Source organism: Entelurus aequoreus, linkage group LG14 (assembly GCF_033978785.1).
Source record: "Entelurus aequoreus isolate RoL-2023_Sb linkage group LG14, RoL_Eaeq_v1.1, whole genome shotgun sequence".
In the NCBI taxonomy this organism is placed as follows: Eukaryota; Metazoa; Chordata; class Actinopteri; order Syngnathiformes; family Syngnathidae; genus Entelurus; species Entelurus aequoreus.
Genome location: NC_084744.1, coordinates 37534666 through 37557165, shown reverse-complemented (window position 1 = coordinate 37557165; position 22500 = coordinate 37534666). Strand labels below are relative to the sequence as shown.

General features: G+C 40.6%; 3 protein-coding genes across 7 annotated transcripts in view; 1 reads left to right on the top strand and 2 right to left on the bottom strand.

The window, feature by feature from the left end:
• lg14h2orf49 (linkage group 14 C2orf49 homolog) overlaps window positions 1-5761 on the bottom strand; it is an 18262-nt gene extending 12501 nt beyond the window's left edge. The window contains exons 1-2 of the mRNA XM_062069807.1: window positions 5605-5761; window positions 5274-5437 (exon numbers count right to left, since the gene is read on the bottom strand). Of these exons, the coding sequence (XP_061925791.1) occupies window positions 5274-5437; window positions 5605-5715 (275 nt within the window). The 5' untranslated portion in view covers window positions 5716-5761. The remainder of the gene's footprint in view (window positions 1-5273; window positions 5438-5604) is intronic.
• Window positions 5277-22500, top strand: part of mfsd9 (major facilitator superfamily domain containing 9) — a 123643-nt gene continuing 106419 nt past the window's right edge. For 4 of the 5 annotated variants that reach the window (XM_062069802.1, XM_062069800.1, XM_062069801.1 and 1 more), the window contains exons 1-3: window positions 5277-5458; window positions 11710-11777; window positions 11902-11965. The gene's annotated coding sequence lies outside the window, so the exon portion shown is untranslated. The remainder of the gene's footprint in view (window positions 5459-11709; window positions 11778-11901; window positions 11966-22500) is intronic. The other variant, XM_062069803.1, reaches the window with a different exon arrangement.
• On the bottom strand, window positions 9261-18810 carry gpr45 (G protein-coupled receptor 45). Its single transcript, XM_062069805.1, has 2 exons — window positions 18620-18810; window positions 9261-13978 (listed from the first exon to the last, which is right to left on the bottom strand). The coding sequence occupies exon 2, from the start codon at window positions 13902-13904 to the stop codon at window positions 12744-12746; it is 1161 nt and encodes a 386-aa protein (XP_061925789.1). The 5' UTR covers window positions 13905-13978; window positions 18620-18810; the 3' UTR covers window positions 9261-12743.

Here is a 22500-nt window from a genome sequence, read left to right as displayed (position 1 = left end):
TAAACGGAAGGTGGGAGACCGGTCTGTAGTTTACCATGAGGTCAGGATCGAGGTTAGGTCTTTTGAGCAGAGGATGAATAACCGCTTTTTTGAATGCTAGGGGAACAGTGCCGGAGGAAAGTGATAAGTTTATAATATTTAACACTGATGGACCTAATAATACAAACAGTTCCTTGATAAGTTTCCCAGGAAGTGGGTCAAGTAAACATGTTGTTTGTTTTATCCCACTTACACGCTGTAATAATTCCTCTAATGTTATTTCATCAAAAATAGAGAGACTATTTTGGAGGGCAGTGTCCGTCGTATATACAGTCGTATTTGTGTTAATAGAACCCAGTTGTAGCTGGGATGCGTTGTCTTTAATCTCCTTTCTAATGAGTTCAATTTTCTTATTAAAGAAATTCATAAAATCATCTGCCGAGTGGGTGGAGCTACTGGGAGGAGTCCCTTGTTGGGGTAGCGATGCTACTGTACTAAACAGAAATTTAGGATCGTTTTTGTTGAGGCGGATGAGATTTGAGTAGTATTTAGCTTTAGCTAAGGTAAGCATGCGTTTATAAGTTATTAAACTATCACTCCATGCTTGATGGAAAACCTCAAGTTTAGTCGCGCGCCATTTGCGTTCCAGTTTTCTACATGATAATTTATGAGCTCTAATTTCTTCTGTAAACCATGGGGTGCGCCTTTTAGGGGCCCTTTTTTGCTTTAGCGGTGCTATACTATCAATAATTTCGCGCAAGGCATTGTCAAAGTTGTTAGTGAGGTTATCAATAGAGCCGACATAATTTGGGAATGGTGCCATTACCGAAGGCGGTAGGTCAGCAAGAGTCATCGTTGTGGCAGCATTAATGTTGCGGCCGCTATAGCAGTTATTATTATTATTAGCTTGTTGACAATGAGTCAAAACTTCAAATTTTATAAGGTAATGATCGGACATTACTTTAGTATATGGAAGTATCATAACTTTGGAGGTGGTGACACCCCTGACAAGCACTAGATCTATTGTATTACCGTTGCGATGTGTGGGTTCATGTATTATTTGTGTAAGACCACAGCTATCAATTATGGTTTGGAGCGCCACGCACTGAGGGTCCGATGGGGTATTCATATGGATATTAAAGTCCCCCATTATGATTATATTGTCGGCGTGCGTCACTAGATCAGCAACGAACTCTGAGAATTCACTGATAAAGTCCGAATGGGGGGGTTACCCACATATGCGGTCCTCTCCAAGGTTTCTCATAGTCATTCACCGACGTCCCACTGGGGTGAGTTTTTCCTTGCCCGTATGTGGGCTCTGTACCGAGGATGTCGTTGTGGCTTGTACAGCCCTTTGAGACACTTGTGATTTAGGGCTATATAAATAAACATTGATTGATTGATTGATTGAATAGGGCCCAGGGGGGCGGTAGATAACAGCCAGGTCGAGAGGTAGCGGTGTGACAGACCTCATAGTAAGCACCTCAAACGATTTATATTTATTATTTAGGTTAGGGGTAAGGTTGAAATTTTCATTGTATATTAGTGCGACACCCCCTCCCCTTTTAAGAGGACGGGCAACATGCGCATTCGTATAGTTAGGAGGAGATGCCTCATTGAGCGCAAAAAATTCGTCTGGTTTGAGCCAGGTTTCGCTAAGACCAATGACGTTAAGATTGTTGTCTCTAATGACCTCATTAACCAATAACGCCTTGGGAGACAATGATCTTATGTTTAAAAAGCCCATATTATAGGTATTGGGCTGTTTTGACGAGTTTTTGTTAAGATTATCCGTAGTGGCAATATGACGGGAATTTTCCGATTGTTTGCTTGGTGCTGCAATAGACTGGACATATCATAATTTGCCACCTCAGTAGAATGCATGTCCACCTCTGACACAGACACAACAGAAAAAACATTATGTGAATTGTGTATTATTCTAAGAGAATTGCTATGCGTACATGGATTATCCAGCCTGGCGCTGGCTAGTTCTAGCTTAACTGACTCCTCACCCGGACTAACAGACATTGTAATTGCCTGTGACCGGGCTTGCTCTAGTGTAGTCAGTCAAGTGAGACTTAAATAGTAGTCTATGTTTCTAGGCAGGATGATGGCGCCTTCCTGGTTAGGGTGAAGGCCGTCTCTCATCAGCAAGCCTGGTTTGCCCCAGAAAGAGGGCCAGTTATCAATAAACGTTAGTCCCTGTTGCCTACAGCAGCTAGCCAGCCACTTGTTAAGCGAGACTAATCTGCTATATCTCTCATCATTGCCTCTCGCAGGCAGGGGGCCAGAGACAATTACTCGATGCCTGGACATCTTTCTGGCGAGATCACAAGTCCTGGCTATGTTTCTCTTTGTAATCTCTGACTGTCTCATTCTAGTGTCATTGGAGCCAACGTGTACAACTATATTCGCATAATTAGTGGTGCGATTAGCCTGTCGTACGTGTTTACTAGGCCTGTTGCGAGTTAGCTCCCTAAGATTAGCTTCAATGTCAGGTGCTCTGGCCCCGGGGATACACTTTACTGTGGCTGGTTTGCTAAGCTTTATGTTTCGGGTGATGGAGTCCCCTATGACTAAGGTGTGGTGCCCGGTAGACTGGGGTGTAGGACTAGCTAAAGAGCTAAATCTATTATGCGTCTCAACCGGTACACCATAGCTTGTAGGCCGCTTAGGACTGCTACAAGCTGGGCTAGTTAGCTCGCTACAGCTAACGCTAGCAGATGTGTCCGCAACATCTAAAGTTACGACATTACTCTGCTCTAACTGGCGGACACGGCCCTCTAGCAGAGCCAACCTCTCCGTGAGTATGGTGCAAGACGCGCAGGAAGCCATTACTCACAGTGTTTTCTGTCACCGAGTGAAGTTCCTGCTGTCCTCAGGGAAGTGGTCGCGGTCTGCGGGAGTAGCTTCCTACTTACCTTCTGACCGGCGCTGCCTTTCTCCGCGCTAGCTTAGCAGCTAGCTAGCTCCAATAAAGTCAACGAGGCTGGCCCCTAATCCCGATTCGTTCCGTGTGCGAAAGACAATGTCTGCGTTCTTCTAGAGTCTTCTACTATACACTTAATGTGGAAAACACATTCGAATTAGCAAGGCTAGCAGGATTCACTAGCAGGTGTTCACTGAAAATGAATGGATGGATGAAATACATTCAGAATGTTTATCATAGTTCTTCTTCTTTGTACTTTGTAAACACTTTAAGTTTGAAGAGTTTCTTGAAGTGGATCATATTAGTACATTGTTTCATTTCTTTGCTTAATCCATCCATAATTGAATTCCACATACTGATATACTGAAGGTCTTAAGTGTTGTACATGCGCACAAATGATTTAAATTACATTACATTTTGACAAGAACAAGAAAGTTTGATCATATTACGCCTATGCTGGCTCACCTGCACTGGCTTCCTGTGCACTTAAGATGCGACTTTAAGGTTTTACTACTTACGTATAAAATACTACACTGTCTAGCTCCACCCTATCTTGCTGATTGTATTGTACCATATGTCCCGGCAAGAAATCTGTGTTCAAAGAACTCCTGCTTATTAGTGATTCCCAGAGCCCCCCCAAAAAAAGTCTGCGGGCTATAGAGCGTTTTCTATTCGGGCTCCAGTACTCTGGAATGCCCTCCCGGTAACAGTTAGAGATGCTACCTCAGTAGAAGCATTTAAGTCCCATCTTAAAACTCATTTGTATACTCTAGCCTTTAAATAGAACCCCCTTTTAAACCAGATGATCTGCCGTCTCTTTTCTGCTTCTGCTCTGCACCCTCTCCTGCGTGGAGAGGTTAATAGGTGAGCACAGATGACGCGCTAGCTGTTCAAAGTCGGGACCCGAGGTGGACCACTCATCTGTGCATCGGTTGGGGACGTCTCTGCGCTGCTGACCTGTCTCCACTCAAGATGATCTCCTGCTGGCCCCACTATGGACTGGACTCTCACACTATTAACTAGATCCACTCTACGTCCATTGCACCACCCACATCGGCGGCCCCCTCCAAGGTTTCTAATTGTAGCCCATTGGGTTGAGTTTTTCCTTGCCCTGATGTGGGATCTGAGCCATGGATGTCGTTGTGGCTTGTGCGGCCCTTTGAGACACTCGTGATTTAGGGCTATATAAATAAACTTCAGTGTTTCCCATAAACTGCCAAGATACCTGTGGCGGTGGGGGCGTGGCTATGGGCGTGGTCACCATGACATCAAGTAATTTGCATAATTTACTACAATGATATGATTTTCTCTAAAAAGGCTCAAAAAATGTATACTTACTAATTAATAATAACAGTTTTGTTTTAAACGTCCATCCATCCATTTTACAATATAATTACAACACTTTATGTACATATTTATATACAGATATGAACAATAAGTTATTCACTGAAATATATTTATTAATTGTGGTTCTTACAAAAAATATATCTTATAAAATATAAAAGCTAAAATGTCTCTTAAAGCTCTGCCCCTTTAATTAGTGCATACTAAATAATTTAACTTTAGCCTACTACTACAACCATATTATTTACCAGCAACATAAAGTGAAACAAAGGCATGTGCCTCACAATACAAAAGGTCCTGAGTTCAATCCCGGACTCGGGATCTTAGTGTTGGGAGTTTGCATGTTCTCCCCGTAACTGCGTGGGTTCCCTCCGGGTACTCCGGCTTCCTCCCACCTCCAAAAACATGCACCTGGGGATAGGTTGATTGGCAACACTAAATTGGCCTTAGAGTGTGAATGTGAGTGTGAATGTTGTCTGTCTATCTGTATGAGGTGGCGACTTGTCCAGGGTGTCATCGGCGGTCACTCGAATGAGTATGACGATCCTCCCGGGAGGGGTGTATCCCTTTATGGAGGATGCCTGTGCGTGACTTAGTTTAACGTGGGGAAACTGGTGCACCACACGATCCTTGACAGAATCGCTTTAACCCTTTTCTGCTGCAGCCTTCTTCCGCCATCGCAGCCGTTGTGGTAGTTCTTAAATCTACTATCTTCCGCTCGAATGCAGCTAAGATAGGCTCCAGCACCCCCCGCCACCCCGAAAGGGACAAGTAGTAGAAAATGGATGGATGATTGATTGACAATTTTTTCCTCTTTTGTTGAGAAGAATTGTTGTATGAGTTTACATTTTGTGAGAATGAAGCCATCATACTAGCAATGTGAGAGAGAAAATGAAGAGAATAAAGTAGAAACATTACAATAAAAAAATATGATTACTACGAAAAATAAAGGAAGACCTATTTTGGGCGGACTTAAAGTATTTAAACCGCGCTTTTGGGTGCGCTCGGTTTGTCAATTCACCTGTTTGCTTGCACGCCGGGCGGTGTCAGCTTCCCTCGGCCTTTCGCCATCCTCTTTCCCCAGCGGTTGTTGGGCAACGTCCGCTGCGGCCGGGGGATAACATGTCGTATATAGAGGTCTACGAGCTGGTCGCGACTGCTGCAATCTCTGCAGCTGACCTTTTTCTGGAGCACGAACAAGAAGAGGTCAGTTCTAGTCGTCCGTTTGACGAGTCATCGAACACAGCCGCCATCGACTGTTAGCTTCACATGCTAACCGCCGTAGCCTTTTTCCCCTCTATCTACTTCATACGACACACCCTAAATGTCAATTTTGGGAATCAATGCCTCACCTCACTTAAGATTAGCTGGAGAAAATCCTGAGATAGCAGCTCAGGGTGCAATAAAACATCCACTTCTGAGGCAGAAGTAGCTTTGCCGGCTAACTCACCAGAGGTCGCCATGTTTGCTATTTCCCAGCATGCTCCTCGTCACCTATACTTCTTTTTTGGTGTTATTTATCTTTAACACTGCCATCTGTTGAACTGGAGAAGCATTACAAACCCATCAAAAATACTACAGCAGTGACCCCGAAAGGGACAAGCGGTAGGAAATGGATGGATGGATGGTCCCGTGACACATTTGCTACCGGGCCGCACAGAGACAATAGATAATTTATAACCGACCACATTTTATCCTACTTAACTTTCGCCAGTCCCACCAATGTATGGAACTTATATACTGTATATCAATATGATATTAATACATATGCATATATTAATAAATATGCAAATACAAATGTGATAACAGAGTAAAACAACTTGCACTAAGCCTAGTCTATAAAATCAGCTACACCTCCCTGATACTGAAGTACATGTCAAACTACTTCCTCAACGTAAATGACCGCCATAACCACAACACCAGAGGGAGCTTCACTAACCACGTTAAACCCAGATTCCGATCTAACAAAGGTCTTAACTCATTCTCTTTCTATGCCACATCAATATGGAATGCACTCCCAACAGGTGTAAAAGAAAGGGCATCTCTATCCTCCTTCAAAACCGCACTAAAAGAACACCTCCAGGCAACCTCAACCCTAAACTAACACCCTCCCCTCCCTTCCCCTTCCTCATCATACCTCTTCAGATTGTAAATAATCAAATGTAAATAATCAAATGTAGACACTTTTTCTTATACTCTCTGATCTCTCTCTCTGTGTCCACTACTTGCTGTACATATCCTACCAAGTCAGTCCTACACTGTTCCAATGTCCATTTCTCTGATGATGCAATTGTTGATGACTGAAGTGTTGATACCAACCAAACCTAACCCCCCCCCCTCCATATCCCACACCCCGGATTGTAAATAATGTAAATAATTCAATGTATATACTCTGATGGTTATCTTGTGTGATGACTATTATGAAAATAGTATAAATCTGTATCATTAATCAATTTAAAGGCCTACTGAAACCCACTACTACCGACCACGCAGTCTGATAGTTTATATATCAATGATGAAATCTTAACATTGCAACACATGCCAATACGGCCGGGTTAACTTATAAAGTGCAATTTTAAATTTCCCGCTAAACTTCCGGTTGAAAACGTCTGTGTATGATGACGTATGCGCGTGATGTTAATCGTTGAACCGGAAGTATTGGTACACCATTGAATCCAAAACAAAAAGCTCTGTTTTCATCTCAAAATGCCACAGTATTCTGGACATCTGTGTTGGTGAATCTTTTGCAATTTGTTTAATGAACAATGAAGACTGCAAAGAAGAAAGTTGTAGGTGGGATCGGTGTATTAGCGGCGGACTATAGCAACACAACCGGGAGGACTTTGAGATGGATAGCAGACGCGCTAGCCCTGACCTCACCTTGACTTTTTCCGTCTCCGGGCCGCCGACCGCATCTATGATCGTCGCTCTGTCGATCGCTGGAACGCAGGTGAGCACGGGTGTTGATGAGCAGATGAGGGCTGGCGTAGGTGGATAGCTAATGTTTTTAACATAGCTCTGTGAGGTCCCGTTGCTAAGTTAGCTTCAATGGCGTCGTTAGCAACAGCATTGTTAAGCTTCGCCAGCCTGAAAAGCATTAACCGTGTATTTACAGGTCCATGGTTTAATAGTATTGTTGATCTTCTGTCTATCCTTCCAGTCAGGGGTTTATTTCTTTTGTTTCTATCTGCATTTAAACCCGATGTGCTATCACGTTAGCTCCGTAGCTAAAGAGCTTCGCCGATGTATTGTCGTGGAGATAAAAGTCACTGTGAATGTCCATTTCGCGTTCTCGACTTTCATTTTCAAGAGGATATAGTATCCGAGGTGGTTTAAAATACAAATCCGTGATCCACAATAGAAAAAGGAGAAAGTGTGGAATCCAATTGTACCTTGTACCTAAGTTACGGTCAGAGCGAAAAAAGATACGTCCTGCACTGCACTCTAGTCCTTCACTCTCACGTTCCTCATCCACAAATCTTTCATCCTCGCTCAAATTAATGGGGTAATCGTCGCTTTCTCGGTCCGAATCGCTCTCGCTGCATTGTAAACAATGGGGAAATGTGAGGAGCCTTTCAACCTGTGACGTCACGCTACTTCGGGTACAGGCAAGGCTTTTTTTATCAGCGACCAAAAGTTGCGAACTTTATCGTCGATGTTCTCTACTAAATCCTTTCAGAAAAAATATGGCAATATCGCGAAATGATCAAGTATGACACATAGAATGGATCTGCTATCCCCGTTTAAATTTTAAAAAATAATTTCAATAGGCCTTTAGGTGGACCCCGACTCAAACAAGTTGAAAAACTTATTCGGGTGTTACCAGTTAGTGGTCAATTGTACGGAATCTGTACTTCACTGTGCAATCTACTAATAAAAGTTTCAATCAATCAATGAAAATGATGGAAAGCAATCAATCAATCAAAAACCCGAATAAGTTTTTCAACTTGTTTAAGTCGGGATCCAAGTAATCAATTCATCAATATGATATCAATACATATGCATATATTAATAAATATACAAACACAAATGTGATATACAAATAAATAAATAATTTGTATAAATAAACGCGTATTTGTTAAATATATTTTTTGAGGTTTGAAAATATATACGAATAAAATGTATAAATATAAAAATGTGACATACAAATGAATCAAGAATTTTTATAAATAAACATGTATTTGTAAATATATTTTTGAGATTTGAATATAAATATGCTTGATTTTGTATTTGTATTGAATGTGCATATGTGGATCGCTTTTTTTTGCTTTTGTGTCGATGTGACATTCCTCCCACAAACCAGATGCACAAATAAATGTGACCTACACACTCCACTGAACAACCAGCAGAGGGCACTGAGCCTGATAAGAGATCAGTATCTACCGGTACATTGGGACAAGGTCATTAAACGGCATTAATACAATAAAATAAGCAGCTAGCATGGTCTTTCAGATTAACTGGATAAATTAGCATTAGCTAATACAACACTAACGTTAGCTAGCTCAGGCCCGTTGTGCGTTCTCTTTGTAAAGACGTGGATTGTTTTTGTACAGAGAACTCCGGGCATTTTGCATATAATGCAAATAATGCTCTGTGACCCAGACCACTCAGCCTGCAGTGCCCTCTGCTGGTTGTTCAGGGGAGTGTGTAGGTCACATTTATTTGTGCAGAATATCAGTAATTGCTGAGACTCGGAGAAGGAGTAAGACGTTTTCAGAATTGTAAACATATGATGTTCCTTTATGTACATTTCCTAAGCCTGTTCAAAATTACCTAAACCATTCCCATCATCATCTTGGTATTTTGTTATACCCACATTAAAGGTCCTTTATTGTTTATTCACTATTATCCTCAGTTGGTATAGCAGCCACACGTCATAAAATCTCAAGTGGAATGAACGCCGGTCTCCCGTATCCCAGCAACGCTATATTCATATCATGTGACCTCAGCTCTGTTTATATAATGGAAACAACAGAGAACCAAGTACAAGGCTGTGGTTTTTAAAATGTGTTTATTTGGCTTATTCTGTCCTTGTCAAGTATATGCAAGTCAATATGTTTACAAAATACTAATCAAATGTTTTAGAATATCACTACCCCCATTTTTTTAAAGAAACATGACTGACATTGTAATGATCACCACTTACGATGGGCATTTTAAATTGATTCATGATAACGATTGCTAAGAATTTGCTTTTTTTTTGGGATGTAACTGATTATTCGGGTCTTTCTAAAACAATTGAGGCAAAATGAAGCCCAGTACTTGGCTGATACCAGCAGCGGCGCTGTTGATTCAGTCTCAGCTAGTTTGCTGTCTAAGAAAGGACAATGTGATTTTTAACTACCACAACCTCTCCTCCTCATTCTGCTCTATACAACACTGACATGAAAACAGGAGTTCAGAACATTCAGATAGGAATGATCCCATCCTATAACAAATAACAGTGAACTTGAGTGACCTAATTCTGTCATTTGTGTGTCGTTGATTAATCGCGTCTTCATGAATTGGAGTGCAAAAGAAGTGCAGTACTTGATTGCAACCAGCAGAGGCGTTATTGCTTCAGTTTCAACTTGCTCGCTGTCGGACAGCATGGCATCAGCTTGTGGAAGTTGAGCTGCATCCACAAAGACGTTGCTATGGCACAACTCCTCCTCATTTTGCTCAATACAACACTGACATAGAAACAGGAGTTCAGAACATTCAGGGAGACATTCTCCCATTCTCCAATTTGCTGTTTATAGAAGAGCAGCATTATGGGAACTCAAGCTACAGCCCAATTCCTCCTCCTTATTTTTAGAGATACATTTTTCAACCATAACATTAACAGTGAAAAAAACCACAATAAATTAGCGCTGTCGAAGTTAACACGATAATAAAGCACTATTAATGCACATGCGTCCTGACTCGTTTTTGACCCATGGTCCATTCTGTAGCGTGGGGAATGTAATGGCGTTCAGTTATTGTTGAGCCACAAGCTCGTAAATAGCAAGCAGAAATGCACAAGGAAAAGGGGACATTATGGAAATCCTGTGTCCAAAAGCCATGGCAAGTCGTTCTCCTGACAAGGCAAAACTATTTTAATTTGCAGAGAGAACAAGCTTTACTTCCTTGTTTGGATTACGGTTGAGTGCATTGATAACATAACATGTAGATTGTTACACTAACTGCTGTAGTAAGATGGAATAAAAGCTAATCAGAAAAGAAAGACGGTAAGCAGGAAGTTTAGATACATTTTTTATCTGAGACTTTCACGTCGTCAAAACACCTCTTCTCATCCCAATCACACACTTCCGGGTTCACAATAATAGGGCTTCGTGTTAAATGAAGTGAAGTGAATTACATTTATATAGCGCTTTTTCTCAAGTGACTCAAAGCGCTTTACATTGTGAAACCCAATATCTAAGTTACATTTAAACCAGTGTGGGTGGCACTGGGAGCAGGTGGGTAAAGTGTCTTGCCCAAGGACACAACGGCAGTGACTAGGATGGCGGAAGCGGGGATCGAACCTGCAACCCTCAAGTTGCTGGCACGGCCGCTCTACCAACCGAGCTATACCGTCCCAAATCCGGTCTAACAACCATAACAAAATAAACATTACGATCATGCTTTGTCAAAGATGTTTTGCATTGTAATCTGTGATATTTTTACCTAAATAAATGTTTTCTAGCAGATTGAAATAAAGTGCATATTGCTTTATAACCTATTCTGGTTGATAGAGGTATGAATTCCATTAACTTGTTCAACATGTAAGAGAATATCAGAAGCATTTTTTCAGGTAGAAATATCACAGATTACATTACCAAACATCTTTGACAATCAAACCATGACCATAAGAATCCACATTTTGTGGTATTAGTGCGTGAAACTGGTATCTGAGCATGGTGTAGCTTCCCTCCTCTGAAGTGCTTCGACAGCAGGAATACAAATTATGCATCCCTACAAAACAAAAACAATCTGTCCATCTGGCACTTTTTGGGGAATTTGGCCTATCATTCACAATCCTTATGTAAGACATGTACACATGTTTAGTTTTTTTTAATGCATTTTTAATACTAAATAAATGCGAACAAAAGTCCGCTTACAATGGAGCATAAGGGAGACGCTTTAATCTGCCTAAAAACATCCAAACACCTCTATTAAGGTCTTATATACATTATTTATGTAAGTATATTTGTAATGTCGTAACGGGCACATTCATAATAACATTTAATATTTACATATTTTGATAATTTTTGGAATTTGCAGAGCATTTCAAAAACGCATCCCAACTTTCTTTCTTTTTTCAACTAAATCACTGATCAAAAGTCACTGCAGACTTCATGAGAGCCAACAGGCATAATAAAACATCACTTACTGTACAATGTCTGTTGTCATTAGCATGCCGACTGTTGGAATCTTGTTATATTCCCGTTTAGATGGAACCAAGCATCTTTACGTGTTGTTTTTCGCCATTTCAGGTCTAAATAGGCTGTCAAAGTGTACCAACTTGTTGGATTACATCCTCAGACTTCATGAGAGCCAACAGGTATAATAAAACATCACTTACTGTACAATGTCTGCTGTCATTAGCATGCCGACTGTTGGAATCTTGTTATATTCCCGTTTAGATGGAACCAAGCATCTTTACGTGTCGTTTTTCGCCATTTCAGGTCTAAATAGGCTGTCAAAGTGTACCAACTTGTTGGATTACATCCTCATCCTTCTAATCTCCAGGTAAGAGGCATTATTTATGATCTACAATAAACTTCCACAAGCAGGAAAGCTAGGATACAGCTGATCAGTCGATATTGTTCACATAGATTGTGATCACGGCTTGTTGTGTGTTAGCGCTTATAAACAATATCACCAATACTTGCTAAATATTCAAGTCACGAAATGTAAATAGAGTATTGTTGGCGGTTTTTGAATGTTTTTAATTGGGTTTTATGAGTTAAAATGGATTAAAAAAAACATCCGTCGTAATGTCTTTCATAATGATTGTGAACGATAGGCAAAATAAAAATAAAAAAGTGCAGTTCCCCTTTAAATGGAGTGTGCAACCAGCAGAGGCGCTGTTGATTAAGTCTTAACACGTTTCTGCTCTAAATAAAATGTCAACATGTTAGCTGTCGAAAGCTAAACTATAGCCTTCGTTATTGCAACATTATTCTGTTCGATACACTGGTGGCATGGAAACAGGGGTTCGTAACATTTAAGATAGACATTTTCAACCACAACATTACTAGTAAAAAATAAATTAATTATTCAACTGTTAACAATTCCGTCAATTGTGTGATATTGATTGTTAATTGATGGCCTTTAAATGGAGTTGGCTACTTGGCTGCAACCAGCAGAGGCGTCTTAACACGTTTTCGCTGTAAAAAAATAGTCAACATGTCCGTAGTGAAAACCAACACAGATGATGTAAAAATCCCAAGCAAGAGGGGGTAAATTTGTATGTAGTTGTTGTTGATAATCAGATTAACCATAAAAAGTAGACATTTTGCGTGTTTCACACTGCCGACTGCGTCTCGCTGCAGACGTAAATGTTGCTTGGTCGCACCCTCCTTCGGCTCCGTCCCACCACTTTTGGACACAGACGGCAGCTTTTCGGGACAAATTCCTGACACGCCTCCCGGAACTTTCGGATCCTCCAGCAGTAGATGATGGGATTGAAAACCGTCTTCAGGTAGCTGAGCCACAGGGCGCCTATGCTGATGGGGTAGAAGGCCGGGCTGTAGTAGAAGCGGCGGCTGAAGACGGCCAGCAGGCTCACCACGGTGTATGGCAGCCAGCATGCTGAGAAGCCCACGAACAGGATGAGGATGGTGGTGAAGGCCCTGGTTTTGAAGCTCATGTCCACTTTAATGTGGGGGTGTCTCTGCAGCCCGATGAGCCTCCGTTTGCTGACTTGGTTGAGGGCCGGCAGGCAGGAGTGCTCGCTGGCGTGGCTGTGGACGCGTAGGGTGTTGTGGCGAACTGTGCTAAGGATGCACAAGTAAGAGTAGAGCATGACGGAAAAGGGGGCGAAGAAGACCGCAACCGCCAAGAGGATGGCATAGGCCCGGTCGGCCACGGACTCACTGTAACCCAGCACGCACTGCGGCGCCCAGGCATCCCCTATGTCTGCTGCGCCTGTCCTCCAGCCCACGACGGACGGTAAAGAGATGCATAAACTTAACAACCACGAACCTGCAATCAAGACCTTTGCTCTGTGCGGCGTCAACTTGTCCTGGCGCTGTACGATGATGAGAAAGCGGTCCACGCTGATGATGAGGAGTATGGACACGCCCTCCAAGACAAAGAGCCAGTAAAGCATGATGGAGGTGCGGCAGAATCCTCTCCCGAAACTCCAGTCGCCGCTCCCTAGCGTGACGGCGGTGAAGGGCATGCACAGGAGCGATAGCATGATGTCCGAGAAGGCCAGCGTGGCGAGGAGGAGGTTGATGGCGGACCGCATGGCCGGCTTCTGGTAGACGATCAAGCACACAATGGAGTTACCCAGGAATCCGATGGTGATCATGAAGATCATTACGGCGGCCAGAGTCACGCGCAACGTGACCGAAATGAGAGGCGCCCCCGGGTCGGACGGGGTGCTCTTTGTGGTTTCAACGACGTCATCCGGCTCCATCAGGTCGCAGCCCTCCAGCAGGCTTTCATTGCAAAAAGCCATGATGCCGCTTAATCAGACGATGTCGACGTGGGAAGGATGCTTGATCGCCGTCAAAGGCACAGCTGCTGTGCCATCTGAAACATAGACATAAAATGCATCGCTTGCTTAGATTCACTTAATCAGACATGTAAGTGACGCCAATCAAATAAGAAAAATGACAATGTTATTCAAGGCTGTAGCTTTACAGTGTCTGTTTTATGCATTATGTAAAAAATATGTACACTACCGTTCAAAAGTTTGGGGTCACATTGAAATGTCCTTATTTTTGAAGGAAAAGCACTGTACTTTTCAATGAAGAGAACTTTAAACTAGTCTTAACTTTAAAGAAATACACTCTATACATTGCTAATGTGGTAAATGACTATTCTAGCTGCAAATGTCTGGTTTTTGGTGCAATATCTACATAGGTGTATAAAGGCCCATTTCCAGCAACTATCACTCCAGTGTTCTAATGGTACAATGTGTTTGCTCATTGGCTCAGAAGGCTAATTGATGATTAGAAAACCCTTGTGCAATCATGTTCACACATCTGAAAACAGTTTAGCTCGTTACAGAAGCTACAAAACTGACCTTCCTTTGAGCAGATTGAGTTTCTGGAGCATCACATTTGTGGGGTCAATTAAACGCTCAAAATGGCCAGAAAAAGAGAACTTTCATCTGAATCTCAACAGTCTATTCTTGTTCTTAGAAATGAAGGCTATTCCACAAAATTGTTTGGGTGACCCCAAACTTTTGAACGGTAATGTATACAAAAATGACCTTTGTTTGTGTTTTGGGTGAAACAAACAAAAGAATGTCCACCAAATGTGTAGTTTCCTACTTTACATTATTTAAAAAACAACACGTTAATTGGCATCACTAAATTGGCCCTAGTGTGTGAATTTGGGTGTGAACGTTGTCCTTTTATCTGTGTTGGCACTGCGATGAGGTGGCGACTCATCCAGGGTGTACAATGCCTTACCCCCCGAGTGCAGCTGGGATAGGCTCCAGTCCACCCCCCCATATACACACACACCGTGACCCCAAGAGCGACAAGCGGTAGAAAATGGAAGGATGGATGATGAAAAATCAATCAATAAAAGTTTAAAGGACCTAATTAGGGGTTACCTATCAATAGCAACTTACATAATGATGCAACTAGCGCCCCTTATTGAACTAATCACAGTCTTCTATAATTGACGGGTGCATGGTCTGCAAAGCAAAGTGGTTTTATGCTGTGTTCCATTTGTTGAGAGTCAACTTGAGAGCCATAAAATATCAAGTTTGTAGCAGTTTTCAAAGTTGACCAACTTCCTAGCTTGGTGCCACAACCTTCTACTATACAGGTGAGATTGATGATTTATGACCAAGCATTAACAGAAGCAGCTCAAGCTTCTTCTTAATTTATCGCTTCCGGTGTTATTAGCATTGATGGGCAAGCTACTTGGAAAATGTAGTAAACTGAGCTACAACTACAACTACAACTACTTTCGATTAAATGTAGCTAAGCTTCAGAGGAAGCTATCCCCAGAAAATTGTAGCAAGCTACACTACAAGTGACACCGCAAATGTAGCTTGCTACCTCAAAGCTACATATATGACCCACAGAATGATATACATTAAGCTACAGACCCCCAATTAACGGCATTTATATCTGTGGGCCCACATACTGTATATAATATCAATGTTAATGTAACCCAGAGTGTACAAATGGACCCAAGTGTCATGTCTGTGGTCATGTTTTGTTTAAGTTATGTTCTGTTTGGGTTTTTTACACTTAGTTCCTTCTTTCTCACTCCCTTGTTTTGTCACCGTAGCAACCATTAGTTTCACCTGTTTCACATTTTGAGTCACGTACCTGTTTTCACTAATCATATCACGAGTATTTAAACTTGTAGTTGCCAGGCAGTCAGCCTGGCGACATTAACTCTGTTTACGTCTGTTCACTCTGCTCATGCCATTGTCATGCTGCCATAGTTTCATGCTGTTCGTTCTGGTCACAGTAAGTTTTATTTGTTCATGTCCATAGTTTTTTTTTGTGCTGGTTTTTGTTTCATCAGCCAAGTTTTATCTCCGCCTTGTGCGTGCCTTTTGTTTGTTCTTTTGTTAGTGTAAAAATAAATATGTATTTACCTTCACGCCATGTCCACTCCTACTTTTCTTGCATCTCGGGAAAACAAACACCCCATAGTTCACGTTATGACACCAAGAAGAACTAACTCTCTGGGTCCCCGCACCACACTGTATTTATATATTTTAGTTTGCCTTTTCTTTGGCCCATCCTTATAATGTTATGTATTTTCTATCCATCTAAAACAGTATCTATCTATATCTTGACAAAAAAAAAAACAATGACTTGTGTTGTTTGGGAACATTTGGTAAAAGTTATGTGCGGTAAAACTTTTCATGAAATCAACTCACCTTAATGTGTGTTCCTAAGTTTGTGATGTACGTCTTAGATGAAGAGAGTAATTATGATTTTGGTGTACATAGTAAACAACAAAAAATTAAGGTTTTGGGCAGTGTTTTCTCTAAACTCATACGTTTGTCTAAATATGGCCAAGGACACACATTATGGTGGGTTTCCTGCACGTTGTCTTCATCACTAAAATAAAAATCTAATATGCAGGAGAGAATCTCTCTGCCGTTTTCAAGAATGTTATTTTTCAATCCCGGCCTCGGGATCTTTCTGTGTGGAGTTTGCATGTCCTCCCCGTGACTGCGTGGGTTCCCTTTGGGTACTCCGGCTTCCTCCCACCTCCAAAGACATGCACCTGGGGATAGGTTGATTGGCAACACTAAATTGGCCCAAGTGTGTGAATTTGAGTGTGAACGTTGTCTTGTCTATCTGTGTTGGCCCTGTGATGAGGTGGCGACTTGTCCAGGGTGTACCCCGCCTTCCGCCCAATTGTAGCTGAGATAGGCTCCAGCGCCCCCCGCGACCCCGAAGGGAATAAGCGGTAGGAAATGGATGGATGGATGGATATTTATTTTTATTTTTTTTTGGAGTCAGCTTGAAGCGTCCCTTTGTCTCCGACTCCCTTGTCGTCATGTGACATAAGTGCTTGTCTGTTATGATTTTGCTTACTAGTTTCGATGAACCGCCTTATCTTGCCTCTGATTGACCTCTCCATAATGTTTAGCCCAAACCTTAGCCTATTTCGACTCATCATACGAAGACTAACCAATCATCATGGATTTTCTCCGTATGTATGGATGTTCTCATCCAACCAGGTCATTGTATTTTCTCCATAATTTTTTGGCCTGGATTTGCAGTCCATTTTCTCTCTTTGTAGCTTTTAGCTTTGATGTAAGCTACCTCGCTATTTAAAAATAGCTAAGCTACGTAGCTTCACTACATGTAGCTTGTTACTGCCCATCACTGGTTATTAGCAGCTCAAGCTAGCAGGAGAGCTGGCGACTTGCTAGTGGTTGGAGGAGCTAGGCGATGTGTCACAACGCCAGAAAAGTACTTCGTCTGTGTTAGCTCTTACAATAACAATGTCCTTATTGCTTGGTTAATATGCAGGTCATGGCATGTAAATGCAGCATTGTTGACAGTTTTTGGATGTTTTTTTCGAGGGCTGTATAGGGGAGTATAGATGAATCTCATTGCCTGCTTTGCACTAGCAGTTTTTTTTTACTATTTTGAATGCACATTAAAGAGAAAGACGTGTTCTAGAACGATGGGGAAATAGATCTCCTTTACCAAACAAGGTTCCCTGTCTGTTGTTCAACAGTTACATCAAAACTAACTTACTATTTACCAAATACAGTACATGCCCCACCAAAATCGATGACAAAACTACAGTATGTTGAGCAAAATTATGTCGACGTGAGTGCAGGCTGGAAAAAAACCACGCCGTCTGTTTACAACCGCATCAAATTCAGCCTTGAATGCAGTTGATGATTAACAAGTGAAACTGCACACTTAGACCACCACCATTGATCATAACAATATGTTTATTTTTGTGGTCGTAGACCTGCACTGCTTAATATTGCATTGAGCCTCCATACATAAGGACACGTTTATGGTAATTTAACGCACCCAAATTTTAGCAGGATGTGAACGACAAGCCTCAGCGAGCATTGTTTCTCATTTACGTGGACGTATGGCTCATTGCGTGTCCCTAGGACACAGTATGTGAATGACCATTTACTACAATTTCGGCCAAATCTGCAAACCTGTGGGACCGCGCGTGCATCATGTAACACACAAACCACTACACTATTTAATTTGCAATCGTGCATTTCAACACATCGTGTACTGTATATACATTAAAACTATCATAAGTTAAAACGCAATTTTAACGGCGACATTCTTACACTAAATGATGGCTGGCTGTTGCTACGGCAACAAGGGGTTAGCGGCTCCATGGCAACAAGCATCTTATAGCTCCATCCTCCGTGACTAAATATATTCTGTATAGTGTAGCAATATTACCTCTACAATTTCACCTGACCTTGTTGGATTTGAATACAAAAATTATATTTTTAAAAGACAGCATACCTATGTTACACGCCCTTGTTTTGAGAGGACATTACATAATTTACCAGATTAAATTGCTACATTAGAAGTATATTAAGTAACATATGCATATAGGGATCAAATAAAAAACAAAAAACAAACACATGTTTGTTTCATACAATAATGATTCCGATTATTGTTTGTATTATTTATGCCTATGATGGAGCAGATTTGATAGCAGTTCAATGGAGAAAACCATCGGACCCACCTTGCAGCTCACACGTTTGGAGTGTCAAACTGTCCTCGTCGTCCTGGTCTCATGTCGCCCTCTTGCATGGTGCCTTCCTTCACTCGGCTATCCTCTGCCGCCACGGCGCAGCATGCCGAATATATAATACACTGAAATGGAAATATCAATTTGAGTATTCCATAGCGGGATCGGTCGTCACTGTGCCGCCTGCAGACGGCGCACTGACGCCTCGAGAAGCATGTGGAGGACGATTTAAAGGGGAAGTGCGTAAAAATGCGGGGGGGGGGGAGATTAAAAAAAAAAAACATAAATTAAAAAAAATATAAAAAAAAAATATATATATATATACAGTATATATTAATGTAAACATTAAAAATGGTCAAAAATATTTTATATATTTTATTCAGCTTTTTATTGAATTTTTTTTTTAATTATCTTTATTGCCTACAGTAGACACCTAATATCTAAAGAATGTGTAGCCTAAATGTATGAGGGTAAAAAAAAAACAATACATAAATAAAATAATACTTTATGATTTATTTTAATTGAACATGTCTATGTGATTGTGTAGCACAGGGAAAATGTTATCGTGCAAATGTACCAAATGGTGTGACCGATGACTGTAATTAACTTTCTTGAAATATCCATCCATCCATCCATATCTTACCGCTTGTCCCTTTCCGGGTCGCGGGTGGTGCTATTGACCTATCTCAGCTGCATTCGTATGTGTATGTATATATATATATATATATATATATATATATATATATATATATATATATATATATATATATATATAATGTGTGTATGTATGTACAGTATGTATATATGTATGTGTATATATGTATGTGTACATATATATGTGTATATATATACAGTATTATATATATGTATGTATTTGTATATGTATATATGTGTATGTATATGTATGTACATATGTATATGTGTATATATATGTATATGTGTGTATATATATGCATATGTGTATATATATGTATGGATGTATACATATATATATGAATGTATATATACATTTGTGTGTATATGTATATATGTGTGTATGTATGTATATATATATGTATGTATATATATATATATATATATATATATATATATATATATATATATATATATATATATATATATATATATATATATATATATATATATATATATATATATATATATATATATACATTCCGATTATTAGGAAAAGTCCAACAAAAAATGTTTTAATGTATACTAATAGTAATAACAATGTTGTTCCAACAAAAATGTTTTAAAGTATACTAATAGTAATAACTGTTGTTTAAAACTTTAAAAATGCTACCAATTAGTGGAGTGTATAAACCGCATGTTTAATTTTTCTTTGAATCATACAATAATGATAATTTTATGTCAATGATATGTTTCATTTCCATATAGTTAATATACAATTAGCTTACCACACGCGTTTGTATAAATAATTATTAGTAGCAGCAGTTGCAACAACATTTCATGAGGGATAAAAATCAAACACATGCTCTAAACATTTTGTCCACTAGATAGCAGCATTGCACCTTATAATTTGGTTATTTGCAGCAGAAGTAAAATGCTGACAGAGGACAGATGTGCACAATTGCCACAACTATACTGATTATTCTACTTAAAAATGCATTATTTCACACATTTCAATTCAATACATACTCCCATTCATTACACGAAACCAAAATACTGTACGTCTTATCATCTTCCTCCTCGCAGTGGCCTTGTGTTGAACATGCCCACCATCAGTTCCACCCCACTGATCTGACACAGGCATGCACCTCACGTTCACTGGCACCCAGCACTGGCAACGAATTAATTTCTTTTATTCAGCACCTCTGCCGAGACGCCGCCGCTCCATCAATTCAGCTAAAAAGCAAACAAACCTGCATGCAAAATGTTCCTCTGGTTCAATCAGAATATTGAGAGACACGTACAAGGAACGAAGTTACATTTTAGTCCACAACAGCAAACATGGAACTTTAAAACTGGGACTTGTATTGACACTCTTCTGCTAGTGACTCCTGTGGCTCTACAGCTATGAGTCCTTGTCGTGACTACATGAGGAAGGTGCAAGGTGTTAATCAGTGGTAGGACACTCTTGGTGGTTACTTATCTGTGCAACGTGAAAATAATTAACATTGCACATTTGGGAATGTGCAAACCTCAGTGGAACCTGAGTCATACTCTTATGTCTCAGCTGTAGCTCGGTTGAAAATGCGCCTACTAAATGAAATGATTCATTAGGTACACATGCACTGTTTAATTAAGAGTTTAATATAAAGAACAAAAATTGAGAAAACAAAAACTAACAAAATCAATGTTGCATTGCTGCTACTGCCATCCTGTGGCGTTAATAATGAAACTACATTGGGAGGTAGCTTACAGCCACAGCTGTTAAGGGGAACTGCACTTTTTTGGAATTTTGCCTATTGTTTACAATCCTTATCAATATTTTAGTGACTTAATCGATGGACAGTAGTCTCTTTGGTCCTGCTGGCTGGGGATGTTTTTTGCGGTGTGTTTTGGGCGAGCACCCCATTTTTGTCGAAATACAGTCACGATCAAAAGTTTACATACACTTGTAAAGAACATAATGCCGTGGCTGTCTTGAGTTTCCAATCATTTCTACAACTCTTATTTTTTTGTGATAGAGTGATTGGAGCACATACTTTTTTGTCACAAAAAACATTCATGAAGTTTGGTTATTTTATGAATTTATTATGGATGTACTGAAAATGTGACCCAATCTGCTGGGTCAAAAGTATACATACAGCAATGTTAATATTTGGTTACATGTCCCTTGGCAAGTTTCACTGCAATAAGGCGCTTTTGGTAGCCATCCACAAGCTTCTGGCAAGCTTCTGTTTGAATTTTCGACTACTCCTCTTGAAAAAATTGGTGCAGTTCAGCTAAATTTGTTGGTTTTCTGACATGGACTTGTTTCTTCAGCATTGTCCATACATTTAAGTCAGGACTTTGGGAAGGCCATTCTAAAACCTTAATTCTAGCCTGATTTAGCCATTCCTTTACCACTTTTGATGTGTGTTTGGGGTCAGTGTCCTGTTGGAACACCCGACTGCGCCCAAGACCCAACCTCCAGGCTGATGATTTTAGGTTGTCCTGAAGAATTTGGAGGTAATCCTCCTTTTTCATTGTCCCATTTAAAACACAAGTTCCATTGGCAGCAAACAGGCCTAGAGCACAATACTACCACCACCATGCTTGACTGGGATTAAAGGCCTCACCTTTTCTCCAAACATATTGCTGGGTATTGTGGCCAAACAGCTCAATTTTTGTTTCAGAAAACCAACTCAAGACAGCCATGACTTTATGTTCTTTACAAGTGTATGTAAACTTTTGACCACGACTGTAGCTTTGCTCCAAGTTCCACGTTTACGGCGTCAATTCACGCCGACCTCACTCTCTCGGCTTCTGTCTGCTCCAACGTTTCACCCTCTTCTTTGTGCTCGCTTCTATAACCAGCTGTTCATCCTCCATATATTCAGGTTAAAAAAAGATAAGGTTGTGAATCCTCATTTGTCCAAAAATATTCGTCTTCGTTGTCAGTCACCAAGTCTGCCATGATTTGAACATACTTGCGTTTGTTTCCGAAACTAGGAACACACATTTGTTGCCAGAAGTCAGAAGTGCGCTGCTATGGAAACAAAAATAAATGCGCAGAGGAAATAAGTTCCAGAATTGCTTAAAATGACCAAAATACGGTAAATATTGTACATATTACATATTGTTATGTCTGCTACTACATTATATTTAGACTTGCAGTGTGTATACAAAATGTTGGAGGGTGTTGAAGGCTACAACGGGGACTCCCATTAGCCGCGTCTTGCTGGCGTTTTTTTATCATCTTTAAA